Raw genomic sequence first — 15163 nt, 5'->3', positions numbered from 1 at the left:
TGCCTCGTCTGATGTTGAGCCTATTACTTCAAAATCATTCTTAACCGAATCCAGGTACCTTCTCCTTGGTCTTCCCTGACTCCTCCTACCCTCTACTGCTGAACCCATGAGTCTCTTGGGTAACCTTGCGTCTCCCATGCGTGTAACATGACCCCACCATCTAAGCCTGTTCGCCCTGACTGCTGCATCTATAGAGTTCATTCCCAGTTTTTCTTTGGTTTCCTCATTGTGGACACCCTCCTGCCATTGTTCCCATCTACTAGTATCTGCAATCATCCTAGCTACTTTCATATCCGTAACCTCAACCTTGTTGATAAGGTAACCTGAATCCACCCAGCTTTCGCTCCCATAAAACAAAGTTGGTCGAAAGATTGAACGGTGCACAGATAACTTAGTCTTGGTACTGACGTCCTTCTTGCAGAAGAGAGTAGATCGTAGCTGAGCGCTCACTGCATTAGCTTTGCTACACCTCGCTTCCAGTTCTTTCACTATGTTGCCATCCAGTGAGAATATGCATCCTAAGTACTTGAAACCATCCACCTGTTCTAACTTTGTTCCTCCTATTTGGCACTCAATCTGTTTATATCTCTTTCCCACTGACATTACTTTCGTTTTGGAGATGCTAATCTTCATATCATAGTCCTTACATTTCTGATCTAGCTCTGAAATATTACTTTGCAAACTTTCAACCGAATCTGCCATCACAACTAAGTCATCCGCTTATGCAAGACTTCTTATTTTGTGTTCACATATCTTAATCTCACCCAGCCAGTCTATTGTTTTCAACATATGATCAATAAATAATATGAACAACAGTGGAGACAGGTTGCAGCCTTGTCTTACCCCTGAAACTACTCTGAACCATGAACTCAATTTACCGTCAACTCTAACTGCTGCCTGACTATCCATGTAAAGACCTTTAATTGCTTGCAAAAGTTTGCCTCCTATTCCATAATCTTGTAGAACAGACAATAACTTCCTCCTAGGAACCCAGTCATATGCCTTTTCTAGATCTATAAAGCATAGATACAATTCCCTGTTCCACTCATAACACTTCTCCATTATTTGCCGTAAGCTAAAGATCTGGTCCTGACAACCTCTAAGAGGCCTTAACCTACACTGATTTTCATCCAATAGGTCCTCAACTAATACTCGCACTTTCCTTTCAACAATACCTCAGAAGATTTTACCCACAACGCTGATTAAAGAGATACCTCTGTAGTTGTTACAATCTTTTCTGTTTCCATGTTTAAAGATTGGTGTGATTACTGCTTTTGTCCAATCTGATGGCACCTGTCCCGACTCCCAGGCCATTTCAGTTATCCTGTGTAGCCATTTAAGACCTGACATTCCACTGTATTTGATGAGTTCAGACTTAATTTCATCCACCCCAGCTGCTTTATTGCACTGCAACCTATTGACCATTTTCTCCACTTCCTCAAATGTGATCCTATTTCCATCATCATTCCTATCCCATTGTACCTCGAAATCTGAAACATTACTGATCATATTTTCACCTACATTGAGCAACTCCATCTGCCCAAGGAATCCACAGGATTCACCAGCAGTTTTCCTGACCTGTCCAAAATACTTGTCATTTCCTTCTTACCTCCCTTTCGAAGACTGCTAATTACACTCCAGAATGGTTTTCCAGCAGCTTGACCCAAAGTCTCCAACCTGTTTCCAAAGTCTTCCCGAGATTTCTTCTTGGATGCTGCAATTAACTGTTTGGCTTTGTTTTTTCCTTCAACATAACTTTCTCTGTCTACTATCATTCTCATGATAAGGAAAAATCCTGGGTGGGCTACAAGTGAGCATGTATGACCATCCTTGTGCAGGGAAAACACTGAATAGTAGAAAAACTCACAAACTTTCTACCTTAGCTTTGGAACTTCAATTTTTTTTTAAATGTAAGGGCCACAACATTGAGATAATATAGCAAATAACACACAAGCAACACCATTCACATTTATTAGACACAGTTTGAATAGTTGCTAAAAGTGCACTTAGTGTGTACCATGGTTTTTCCATTGCATATTGTTGGTAACAGTTTGTACGATGAATGATGGGAAGTGAACATGATGAATCCAAAGTCAGATACAGGTTACCAGTCACATTGCACATTCACAGATTTTCTATAATTTTCAAAGGAAGTGATCTTCATAGCAGTTTAAGTTGAATTATTAGGTCCCAACCTTACTACCTCTTTAGAAATCATCACATATTCTGGAAATAAATAAATAAAAATAAAATGTGGGAACAAAGACTATAAATTTCAGTGCTGCTTGTGTGCTGTTTGATCCCACACAAACCACACTCAAAAATTGTGACATATTTGGAAACAATGGCCAATTATTTGTGGCAAGCAGGACTATAAATTTCATTGCTTCTTGTTTCACTCACAGCAGTTTAAAATGTGCTGTTAGGTCCCAATCTAACCACATCTTTTGAGACCTTGATACATTCAGAAAAAACAGTGAAATATTTTTGACAAGCAGGATTATAAGATTGAGCGATGCTCGTTGGCTACCTTATACTAACATCTGACGGGATATGAATAACAATAATAAACTGCCAACAAAAGTGCGTAATGGAAGTGTCATGGTACACTGTTAGTGCTCTGTAACTGAGTAGCCATTTTAAGTAAATTGTAATGATTGTGATTTTGAAGGTTTTGTAATAGCTTGCTGAGAACTTGTGGTCTCTTCTTTGTAGAGGACATAATAGTATTAAATGTCCTCTGGAAACATAATCAAATGGAATGTCCTATCCAGCTGGCCAGATGTAGTTTTTATTTGGTTTCATTAAAATGATTACCGGGAATGTTTCTTCCGTAAGCTCATATCCAGTTTTCTTCACTATGTTTTTCCATTCCGAGCTTGTGCCCTTTCGCTAAAGATCTCAATTACGGAAGAGCAGAAAACTATTCTTTCTTTAATCAAAATATCCACGGGTGTACTGCCGGTCTACAGTGTCCAACGGACACAATATTTCGGCGATCATACATGTCGCCATCATCAGGTGAACTGACGGACTGAGCTCCTGTGAACGTGCCGGCATGGAGATCCGTACACTATGGCTGCTCAGAGGGAACTGGGTCCGGTCGCGGCGGGGGCCGATTTAAATACCCGCAGCGCGCTCCCTCCACTGTCCGTGCCCTGCACCACGGTCGCGCGGTGGAACAGATTGTGACGGCGTCTGAGATGACGTCAGTGTGATGGCTCTGTCCGCCATAGTCGTCACAACTATACGTTTGCTCGATTTACTCTTGATTAACCCAATTGCTGGTTCCCAAGCCTTGCTAAGATTATAGCCACAGTCGCTGTTTATGAGGTCGTCATTGGTGCGAATTTTGATGGCCTCTCTAACAACACTGTCCCAGTATCTCAACGTCTGTACCAGAATCCTCGTGCATTCATACTCCTTAGCATGATTTTCCGACAAACAATGTTCAGCGACCGCCGACTTGCTTGGATACATCAGTCGAGTGTGCCTCTGGTGTTCATGGCATTGATCCTCGACGGTATGCATCGTCTGACCAATATACGACTTGCCACATCGACACGGAATCTGGTACATGCCGGCCTTCCTCAAACCGAGGTCATCCTTGGCGCTCCCCACCAGTGCACGAGTTTTATTCGGAGGACAAAACACAGTTCCGACTCGGCGTTTCTTCAAAATGAGGGCGATTTTCCCCCAGAGTGCGCCTGTATATGAAATAAACACAGTGCCTACCTCCTCTCTCGTGATTTCATCCATCTCCACAGGTTGTGCTGTAGTGGTTGGGCGGAGAGCACGTTGAATCCGCCATTCTGAGTTCCCATTTTCCGTGCAAGACTGTCATCAATTTGAGTGGCATGGTGTTGAGTGACGATGCGGTCTCGGTTTTGCAGAAAGGTCTCAATTTCCCCCCCACCCCCAAGTTCACTCCGGTCGCAGAAATTGTTAGTGCTGTTGAACAGGTTGCAGCTCGGCTTCCGCCTGAATCAGCTGAGGAAATACGTCGTGAAACTTGTCGTGTGTTGACGAAATCCAAACCGATGAAGTCAAATATCACCAGTAGCGAGAGGGCGGCCATTCATGATCTGGGGGAGCGCACTGAAAATGTTGTCTTACCGGCTGACAAAGGCAATGCTACAGTTGTTGTCTCCCATAAGGACTACACTGATAAGATGCAGAGCCTGCTAAATGACAATTCCTACCGGAAGATCAGCGTTGACCCTACAAAGAAGGTGGAGAACAATACGAGGTCGCTTCTCAAGGACGCAGATTTACCAGAGGGTGACGCTAAGAAATTGTTACCCCCGGGTCCGGTACCGCCTAGACTATATGGACTCCCAAAGGTTCACAAAGAGGGGGTGCCATTACGCGCCATTGTCAGCAAACCTACTTGCTTTTTCCGTTACGTGGACGACACGTTCGTCATCTGGCCACATGATATGGATAAACTCCTTGACTTCCTTACACATCTAAACTCCATACACCCCAACATCAAATTCACTATGGAGACTGAAGCGAAGGGTAAATTACCTTTCCTTGACGTCTTGGTCAAGAGAAGGGCTGACGGCACCCTAGGTCATAGGGTGTATCGGAAGACAACGCACATTGATCTGTATTTGCACGCAGACAGCTGCTACCACCCTTCACAGAGGAACGGGGTAGTTAAAACTCTAGTACATAGGGCGCGCACTATCTCTGACGCAGAGAGTGTACCCCAGGAATTGGAACATCTGCGAACTGTATTTCGAAAAAAATGGGTACTCAGAGTGGCAGATTCAACGTGCTCTCCGCCAAACCACTACAGCACAACCTGTGGAGATGGATGAAATCACGAGGGAGGAGGTAGGCACTGTGTTTATTCCATATACAGGCGCACTCTGAGGGAAAATCGCCTGCATTTTGAAGAAACACCGGGTCGGAACTGTGTTTCGTCCTCCAAATAAAACTCGTGCACTGGCGGGGAGCGCCAAAGATGACCTCGGTTTGAGGAAGGCCGGCGTGTACCAGATTCAGTGTAAATGTGGAAAGTCGTATATTGGTCAGACGATGCGTACCATCGAGGATTGATGCTGTGAACACCAGAGGCACACTCGACTGATGTATCTGAGCAAGTCGGTGGTCACTGAACATTGTTTGTCAGAAAATCATGCTATGGAGTATGAACGCACGAGGATTCTGGTACAGACGTCGAGATACTGGGACAGCATTTTTAGAGAGGCCATCGAAATTCACACCAATGATGACCTCATAAACAGTGACTGTGGCTATAATCTTAGCAAGGCTTGGGAACCAGCAATTGGGTTAATCAAGAGTAAATTGAGCAAATGTATAGTTGTGATGGCCACGGCAGACAGAGCCATCACACCGACGTCATCTCAGACGCTGTCGCAATCTGTTCCACCGCGCGACCGAGGCGCAGGGCGCGAACGGTGGAGGGAGCGCGCCGCGGGCGGAGGGTATTTAAATCGGCCGCCACCACAACCAAACCCAGTTCCCTCTGAGCAGCCATAGCGTACGGATCTCCATGCCGGCATGTTCACAGGAGCTCAGTCCGTCAGTTCACCTGGTGATGGCGTCATGTATGATCGCCGAAATATTGTGCCCGTTGGACACTGTAGACCGGCAGTACAGCCATGGGTATTTTGATTATCAAATACGCCGGGAGAAACTCAAGAATCATATTCTTTCTTTATGCCATCTTTCTTAAAATTGGGTTGCAGTACAGAAATAAATTTATGGGCGAATTGGGGCAGGGGATTGGGAGAGCCAAAATAATAAAATTCTTGCCATTAAAACCACAACAACATGAACACAGCATGCAGCAAACATAACATTGGATGAAGTGTTCTACATGCTTGGAAAATGATTACAATTTCACTGCAGCTGCAGTAAGTAGGGAGAAGTACTGTATTTACCTGAGTATAAGATGACCTATGTGCCTACAAACTTAACATTATATCTATTCTAAATTTATGCCATTTATTGATAGTCTAAGCTTTGATAATGCAAAGAGACATAAAATAAATGAAAAGAAATTACATAAATTTGTCGACCACTTTCTATCTACATTTTTCACTTACTAACCCTGTTGTCTGTGGTCTCACTATTTTTAATCATCATCATCCTGATAGCACAGTTGTGAAATTTATATTTTCTTTGTCACAAATATTTGGGTGTTTCTTCCGAATGCGTTGTGATTTCTGAGATTGTGGTTACCTGGAACCTGAGAACACAGCTGTTTTTATCCAGATACGTGTCAGATTTTGCATCTACATTGACGTGGGAATGTTAAAATGTCTCTTACTTCCGAGCATATTGTTTGGCGGCCACTCTCTGGTTGGCTGTGTAGAAGCAGCAGCCTAACCCCCAACCACACCCTTTTGTTCCTGTCTTATGGCATGGTGAGCATTCATAGCATTGCAGCACGAAACGTGGAAGTTCACAGCTGGCCCCTATCTAGACTTGTACAATCTCCTGAAGAAATGAATACTATCGTTGAGTATTTTTCCAATTTTAAAGTCAGTATAATTCCAACATCGAATGGATTCAAGTAGATTGCAGTATAAATGTGGTAGATGTTCCTAAAAAGCCAAATTATGCAGTCTAGATTCCCACATCTGGCAACATTATGTAATTTGCTGCCTGCTCACTACTTCACTCCCCGCACTCCACCGGTTTCCTCTCCAACCCTATGTTTACCATTCCAACTTCTCTTCATGGATGAATTGACGGGGTTTAACTGCTGTGAGATCTTGGGACCTCGTTCGCAGTTGTTGCGAAGTGCTGTGGGCCATACTTCGTATTGGTGCACGATAAAGCCCAACCTCATAGATCGTGGGTGGCTGGTTTTTTTTCTTGGAAATAGAAGATATTGCATGCATGGTGTGACCTGCTCGATTTCCAACACATAGAACAAGTCTGGGATGCACTAGGGAGATGGCTTGCATCACATCTGCATCCACCAATCACTCTTCAAGACTGTGAGCAGCTCTGCAGGAAGAATGGGTTCAAAATGGGTCAAATGGCTCTGAGCACTATGGGACTTAACATCAGAGGTCATCAGTTCCCTAGAACTTAGAACTACTTAAACCTAACTAACCTAAGGACACCACACACATCCATGCCCGAGGCAGGATTCGAACCTGCGACTGTAGCAGTCGCGCGGTTCTGGACTGAATCGCCTAGAATTGCACGGCCACCATGGCCGGCGAAGAATGGATGTTATGCCTCAACCTGAGACTGATGATATCATTCACAGCATGACCCGTCATTGTCAGCCCTGCAGTGCTTCCAGAGGTGATCACACACCATACTGAGCACGTTACCCAGTTGTCGGAATGTGTGTGCAAATCCGTTAAGTTGGAAAAATGAAGAACATTTTTGTGTACCATTATGCATTTGCAGTTGTTTACATTCTGTGTTCTTTTTATTGTTTCTACTTTATGATTTATATTGTTTTGTGGCAAAATAAACACAATCATGCAAAATTTCTGTTTGTTGATTTATTTTGGACACCAGTATATATTTACCATCACTCAAGATTTCTTTGCAATTATTTCCTTGTACATTTGTTTGTCTGTCTAAGTTCTGTGATTTCTCTTTTTAGTAATCTCAGTTCCTTCTCAACGGAACTGCCTAATATGGTATTCATTGTCTCATTATCAGTGACCTTAGATAATTGCAAATGCATCTCATCATTCTTCAGTATCCCGCTTTTTCCATTTTGATTCATCTGGATGATTCTTTCATACTTCAGTCTGCTCTTTATCATTACTAAATTGAGAATCTGAGTCCTTATCTACACCTGGCTTTGCCCTATAATCCAATATTGGATTTCAGAATCTCTGTATGAATATGATGTAATCCAGCTGGTATCTTCCCCTGTCTCCAGTCCTCTTCCAAGTATATCTCCTCCTCCTCCTCTTCTTGTGATTTTTTAACAGTGTGTTTGCTACTGCCATCTGAAGTATATTGCAGAACTCAATTAACCTTTCTCCTCTCTCATTCCTACTACCAAGCCCATATTTTTCCCATAACACATCTTCTATTCCTTCCCCTATTACTGCATTCAAGCTTCCATTACATTATTATCTCCCTTTATGCACTGAGTTACGTGTTCAGTAGCCCCATATACTTCATCTTATCTCTTCATTTTCTGCTCTGGCATATATACCTGAACAATTGTTGTTATTGGTCTGCTATCAATTCCTTTCACTGTATTGTTTGAAGTAACGCATTCTCTGCCTTCCTATTCACACCAAAAACTACACATTATTAATAACAAAAGGAGGTTCAGCATTGGCCTTTGAAATAGACATCTTTATTTTTGTTTTAAATCGATTTCAATCATAGTTTGACTATCATCAGTGCTAGTATTGAAGCCCTGTGGACTCATAAATACAAGCAGTAAGATTGTAATACCTGCACATGTTGATGAAGAATACTTGTCAGACTGAAGGTACAAAATCAACTTGCCCAATTGCATGGTGTGATGTGGTTTGGTGGTCATGGTGCATGCAGCTCCTGATGGAGTCCCCATTCAGAAAAATAGTACTCATGTTATTTCATTTTATGCTGCTATTTATGTTGCCGTGTATTCTTCTGACCAGAATTCTTTATCTTTTTTCAGCTTCACTTTATTGATCCCCACTATATCTCGATTGTGCCTTTGATACTTCCTTTACAAATTTTCTATCTTCTCCAACATGTTCAAACTTCTGACATGAGGAGTCAGCCCATATGAACTTCATGTGCGGGCACACTGTACTAGAACTGTACACAGGCAAAACAGATTGAACATACTGTGATAGAAGTTATATGTTTCATTAGATGGTTGTTGCATTACTGTGTGTTGTGTGCTGTATGTTTTAGTTATTGTGTATTACAGGCTTATTCGCCATTGTAAAGGCATTTTCTCAGAAAGAAGGTAACAAACCAAATAAATCATGATTACATTATAAGCTTATGGAGACCATGAACCCCTTACACCAAAGTATTCAGAAAGCACCCCTGAACAAACTATGAAAGTATGTCAGTGGGATTCTGGTTCACCCAATAAATTGTGCCAAGAAATCAGATAAATAGTATATCTAAAACATTTCTATTATTAGTCTTGTTTGCACAATTACATTTTTGTGATCATAATGACTTAGTTGTGGTTTATGAAATGGTGTGGTATACAAAACGTATTTTATTTTACAGGTGTCCAAGACATCCAGTATTCTGAAATTAGTTTGTTAGAACAGTTGGAGAGATGTGCTGACTTACTAGTGAAAGCTGAACGCTTTGAACTCCTGGGTGATCTGTATAGGCTGATTATACCAATATATGAAGCAAAACGCAATTATGAAATGCTGGCTCACTGCTATCAAAACTTAATGCAAGCATATAACAAAATTGTAGAAGTAACACGATCTGGAAAGCGTCTGTTGGGTCGTTACTATAGAGTAGCCTTCTTTGGTCAGGTATGTATGCAAACAATTTTCATCAGCATTTTACCATCATAACTTTTTCATTAATTTTTTAATAATGAAATAAGTTACCAAGAAAGAAATGATATTTTGTTAAAAAATACAAAGATAGTGAGAATTTTCTGTAATACTGGCCAATTTTAGCAGGAGAATTTGTTGTAATATATGCCAAATTTAGCAGGACAAATGAAACTACCACTTAGTAACCACCCACATTCATATGTTTATCATGGTGCTGAGCACCATTTTGTTTACTGTACTCACCCGTGGCCATTTTAAAACAGCCTGTTATCAAGTTTTTCAGTTCCAAATTGAATGTCACCAAGAAAATAACTAATCTCAGAAGGCAGTTGCTCTTAAAGGTCCTAGCAGAGTCATAGGTACATTATGAAGTTCTTGTAGGATAGTGTGTTTATGTGGTTGTGTCTTTTTTTTCTGATTTCAACCTGCAGCTGTCAGAGAGTGGCACAATACCACACAAAGTTTTTAAAAATCGAGATTATCAGTAACTATTTCCTATAGGTGTTACTTTTAAATTTCAGGAAACAAATGTAAAGTGTATTGTAAACCAATAGGAGTTCATTTTTTGTTTCTTTCTCTTTTTTTTTTTTTTTTTTTTTTTTTTTTTTTTTTTTTTTTTTTTTTTTTTTTTTTTTTTTCATTGAACTTCTATCATCACACACGTTTGCTTTTTCTCCATAGAATATTATTTATTGTTACCTAATAAATGCTTTATGTTGTAGTGTTAACCTTAGATTTCTTATATTTTTATACAAATAATAATTTTCAAGTCCAGAACACTCTGAACGTCATACAAAAGATTTTACATTTTATTGCTAGTTTTAAAATATGAGGTCAGCATCATCCGTGGTGCAGACTGAGCTAGTTCATTAAGAAATGAAATAACATGATAACAGTACTGGCAGTAATTATTTTGAATCTTCTTTAGTTATAGACTAGCATTGATATTAATGTCATGTTTATAAAAGTTGCTTGCCTCGTGAAAAAAACATGTTTACGCCTCTAAAAATGTGGAAGATTGCAGTCTTATTTGTGTGTTTGTACCAGTTTTGAAAGCCATGCAAAAGGCAGAAAAACAAGTCGGGTGCAGATCTATATGAGCCTCCTCCATAATGCATTAGCTACCTTCATTTGGTGTTTAAATACTTGATGACACAATTTGTGTACCCGGTTTTGAATATCTTGAAGATCTGCTTCATTCAGCAATCAAGAGGGCTTACTGTCTGTTTGCAAGAACATTTTGATTGAAGGGATCTTTGTGATACCACTTTAATAATGTAGGAAAATACAGATTGCTTCTTACAAAAAAAAAAAAAAACAACACACATCAGGTTACAGACTGGCACAATTAAAAGACATTTAAATAAAGCTTTCGGCCACAGCCTTCATCAGTAAAAGAGAGACACACACCATTCACATTGACAAGCAAGCACATATCACACACACACGACTGCCAACTCCAGCATCTCAGACCAGAATGCAACATCATGTGGGATGCAAGCAGCAATCTTGAGGAGGTGACAAAGCGGAAGGGATAGTAGTGTATAGATGGAGAGATAGATGAACTCTGTCAGGTGGAGTGTGTAGGGACTAGACTGCCAACAGGTGCAGCATCGGGAGGTCGTGGGGAAAGAAGGAGCAAAAATGGAGAGGAGTGGGGAAAGACGGGCAGATGCATTGGCATAGGGCTCCAAATAAACAGGGAGATGCATGAGAATGGGGAGGGGATGATGGACAGAGGGAGTGGAAACTGTTGGGTGGAGGGTGTGAGGCAGTATGTTACCATCGGTTGAGACAGGGATAATTGCAGGAGCTGGCAAAATGTTGCAAGGATGGCTCCCATCTGCGCAGTTCAGAAAAGCTGGTTTTGGAGGGAAGGATCCAGATGGATCAGGTGGTGAAGCTGCCATTGAAATCAAGTGTGTTAATATTCAGCTGGATGTCGTGCCACAGGGTGATTTTGCTGTTGGCAACAATTTGACAGTGGCCGTTCATCCTGGTGGACAGTCATACCAAAATAAAAAGCTGTGCAATGGTTGCAGCAGAGCTGGTAAATGACATGACTGCTTTCACAGTTGGCCCGGCCTGTGTTGGGGTAGGATAAAACTGTGACAGGGCTGGAATAGGAAGTGCTGAGTGGGTAGATCGGGCAGGGCTCCTGGCTCTTCCACAGGGATATGATCCTTGTGGGAAGGGGTTGGGATTGGGAGTGGCATAGGGATGGACTAGGATGTTGTGGAGGATGGATGGGCAATGGAACACCACTTTAGGAGGGGCGGGAAGTATCTCTGGTAGGATGTACCTCATTTCAGAGCATTATGATAGGAAATCAGAGCCATGGCAAAGGATGTAGTTCAGTTGTTCCAGTCCTGGTTCATACTGGGCGATGAAGGGGACACTCCTTTGTGGCTGGTTCTTCAGGATGGTGGAAGGATTGGGGGAGTGAGGGGAAATGGTACGGGAGATGTGTTTGCAGACTAGATCTGGAGGATAATGCCCGCTGTGAAGGCCTTGGTGAGAGCCTCAGCATACTGAGCTAGGGAGTTTTTGTCACTGCAGACATGCCACCAGCGGGTGGCCAGACTGTATGGTAGGGATGTTTTGGTGTGAAAGAGATGACAGCTGTCAAAATGCAGGTACCGTTGGTGGTTGGTGGGTTTAATGGGTACATCTACATGGTTACTTTGCAGTTCACACTTAAGAGCCCAGCACAGGATTAAATCTTTCCGTTCGAGCTCTGATTTCTTTATTTTATTATGATGATCACCTCGCCCTGTGTAGGTGGATATCAACAAAATATTTTCGCATTCGGAAGAGAAAGTTGATGATTGAAATTTCGTAAATAGATCTCGCCGCAAAGAAAACCGTTTTTGTTTCAGTGACTGCCTCCCCAACTCGCGTATCTTATCAGTGACACTCTCACCCCTATTGCACGATAACACGAAACAAGCTGCCCCCCTTTGCACTTTTTCTATGTCCTCCGTCAATCCTACCTGGTAGCAATATTCCAGCAGAGGATGGACAAGTGTAATGTAGGCTGTCTCTTTAGTGAGTTTGTCCCATCATCTACGTGTTCTGCCCACAAACCACAGTCTTTGTTATGACTTCCCCACAATACTATCTATGTGGTCTTCCCAATTAAGTTGCTCGTAATTGTAATTCCTAGGTATTTAGTCGAATTGACAGACCTTAGATTTGTGTGATTTATCGTATACCCAAAATTTATCGGATTTCCTTTAGTACCCATGTGGATGACCTCGCACCTTTCTTTGTTTAGTGCCAGAGGTGTGGATGGAGGTCAACATCTACAATGGTGTCATGCTTGGTTGAGGAGAACTGCATAAAGCGGGTGGGAGAGGTGTTGAGGGTGTGAAGGAATGAAGATAGGATGTCCAGATCATGAAGATATCATCAGTGAACCTGAACCAGGCTAGTGTTTGATGTTTTGGGAGGCTAGGAAGGTCTCTTCTATAAGGCCCATAAAAAGGTTGGCATAGGACAGTGCCATGTGGGTGCCCATGGCTGTGCCACGGACTTATTTGTATATCTTCCTTTCAAATGAGAAATAATTGTGGTTTAGGATAAAGTTAGAAACGTGTATGAGGAATGAGGTAGTGGGTTTGGAGTCTGAAGAACGATGGGAAACGTAGTATTCAATAGCGGTAAGACCATGAGCATGAGGGATGTTGGTGTATAGGAAGGTGGCATCAACAGTGATGAGTAGGGATCCAGGAAGTAAAGGGGTGGGGATGGTGGAGAGTTGCTGAAGGAAGTGGTTGGTGTCTTTGGTGTGGGAGACTGGATTATGGGCGACTGGTTGGAGATGTTGGTCAGTGAGCTCTAAAATTCTTTCAGTTTGGGCACAACAACCAGCCACCATGGGGAATCCAGGGTTGTTGGGTTTGTGAATTTTGGGGTTGTCCTAGAGGTAGGGAGGGAAATTTGTCCTAGGTAGTTGTTCTGGGAAGGGCCAAAGGCTTTAAAAATTTATAGATGGAGGTGTCAGGTGACTGGCAGAGTCCTCCTGCCAGGTTGTCACTGTGGTTCATAGCAACAGTGGTGGAAACTTTCTCTGCAGTTAGGATGATTATGTCAGGATTTGTTGTGAGGTTGTGTATGGATGTTTTTCTTCTACTGAAACGTTGGTGTTCTGTGGAAGGGACCAGGGGAAGGATGGTGAGGCTAAGTTGGAGGCAAGGAATTCCTGGAAGGTGACTAGTGGTTGGTTGGGTGGGGGGGGGGGGGGGGGGGGGGGGGGGGGGGGGGAGAGATGATCACAGTTGGATAGTGGTATGAACTGGAAGAGGTAAGGTGTAGTTTCGGAATTAGGGTAGTTTTGGTTGGAGGGATTGGCAGCGAAGAAGGGCTTCCACTGCAGGCATCAGGAGAAGGAGAGCAGGTCTTTGACAAGTCCAGCATGTTTAAGTTTCAGTGTAGGGCTAAAGGTGAGACCTTTGCTGGAATTGGCAGTTGTGTGTGCATGGTGATGATGATGATGATGATGGGTTTGTGGGGTGCTTAACTGCACCGTCATCAGTGCCTGTACACATCCCCAATCTGTACACAGCCCCTGTGTGTGTGTGTGTGTGTGTGTGTGTGTGTGTGTGTGTGTGTGTGGTGTGCTTGCTTTGTGTGTGTCTTACTGATGAAGGCTGTGGCTGAAAGCTTAGTGTAAGTGTCTTTTAATTGTGCCTGTCTGGAACTTGACGTGTATTCTTTGTGGTAAGTAGCAATCTGTCTTTTCCTATATTGTTGATATTTCTACCTGGATTTTCCACTGTTGATTTTTGCCAAACGGCTTTTCTCCATCCTACAACCTTGTGATATTTTCTTTGTAACTCTTCTCTACAGCATAACTCTTGTCAGGTTTTGTTCGTTCCCTTCTTTCCTGCATTTATTCACCACATTACAAACTGCATCTACTTTCGAGCAACACTGTATCAGCATTCATCTGCACACAACACAGACCTCGTGACCATGTGGATTGTTGATGCAGCATCTAATGCCCCATTTTCTTTCCTCTGATATTAATAATTGTATTTTTCATATTGATCCCACTTCATCCTTCATCCTAATGCTTTTTGTCACAACATGCGCGCGCGCACACACACACACACACACACACACACACACACCTCTCATTCATTTTCACCCACATTTCTGTATGTTTTTAACGTATTTGTCCATATTTTTACATGGTTTCATGTGGTTCACGTATTTTGCATATTTTTACATATTTGTGTGTACTTCCACGTAACTGTGCATATTTTTGTGTGTCTGTACATATTTCTGCATGCCTTTAACTATTTTTTAGGCGTCTTTATGTATCTTATCACTTACCCAGCTCCTCTCGCAACCATCAGCAGCTATTTTGTGTATTTCTGAATCATTCCCATTTCCTTTACTTTGATTATCTATTATCATGTCTGAAATGAGGTTCATCCTACCCATGATACTTCGCATCCATGCTAAAGTGGTGTTCTGTCACCCATGCAACCTCAACAACATCCTAGTCCATCCCTATGCCACTTCCAATCCCAACCCCTTGCCACAAGGACCATATCCCTGTGGAAGAGCCAGGTGTAAAACCTGCCCAGTCCACCCACCCAGCACTGCCTATTCCAGCCCTGTCACAGGTTTATCCTACACTATCAGGGGATGGGCCACCTGTG

At 42.3% G+C, this 15163-nt stretch overlaps 1 protein-coding gene across 1 annotated transcript in view; it reads left to right on the top strand.

Moving 5' to 3' along the window:
- The window catches only part of LOC124798092 (dedicator of cytokinesis protein 9), a 340161-nt gene that overhangs the window by 277410 nt on the left and 47588 nt on the right, over nt 1-15163 (top strand). Inside the window, exon 31 of the mRNA XM_047261335.1 lies at nt 9202-9464. Coding sequence (XP_047117291.1) covers nt 9202-9464 — 263 coding nt within the window. The remainder of the gene's footprint in view (nt 1-9201; nt 9465-15163) is intronic.

This window comes from Schistocerca piceifrons, chromosome 5 (genome assembly GCF_021461385.2).
Source record: "Schistocerca piceifrons isolate TAMUIC-IGC-003096 chromosome 5, iqSchPice1.1, whole genome shotgun sequence".
Lineage (NCBI taxonomy): Eukaryota > Metazoa > Arthropoda > Insecta > Orthoptera > Acrididae > Schistocerca > Schistocerca piceifrons.
The sequence above is the reverse complement of the archived record's forward strand: the minus strand, read 5'-3'. Positions and strand labels throughout refer to the sequence as shown.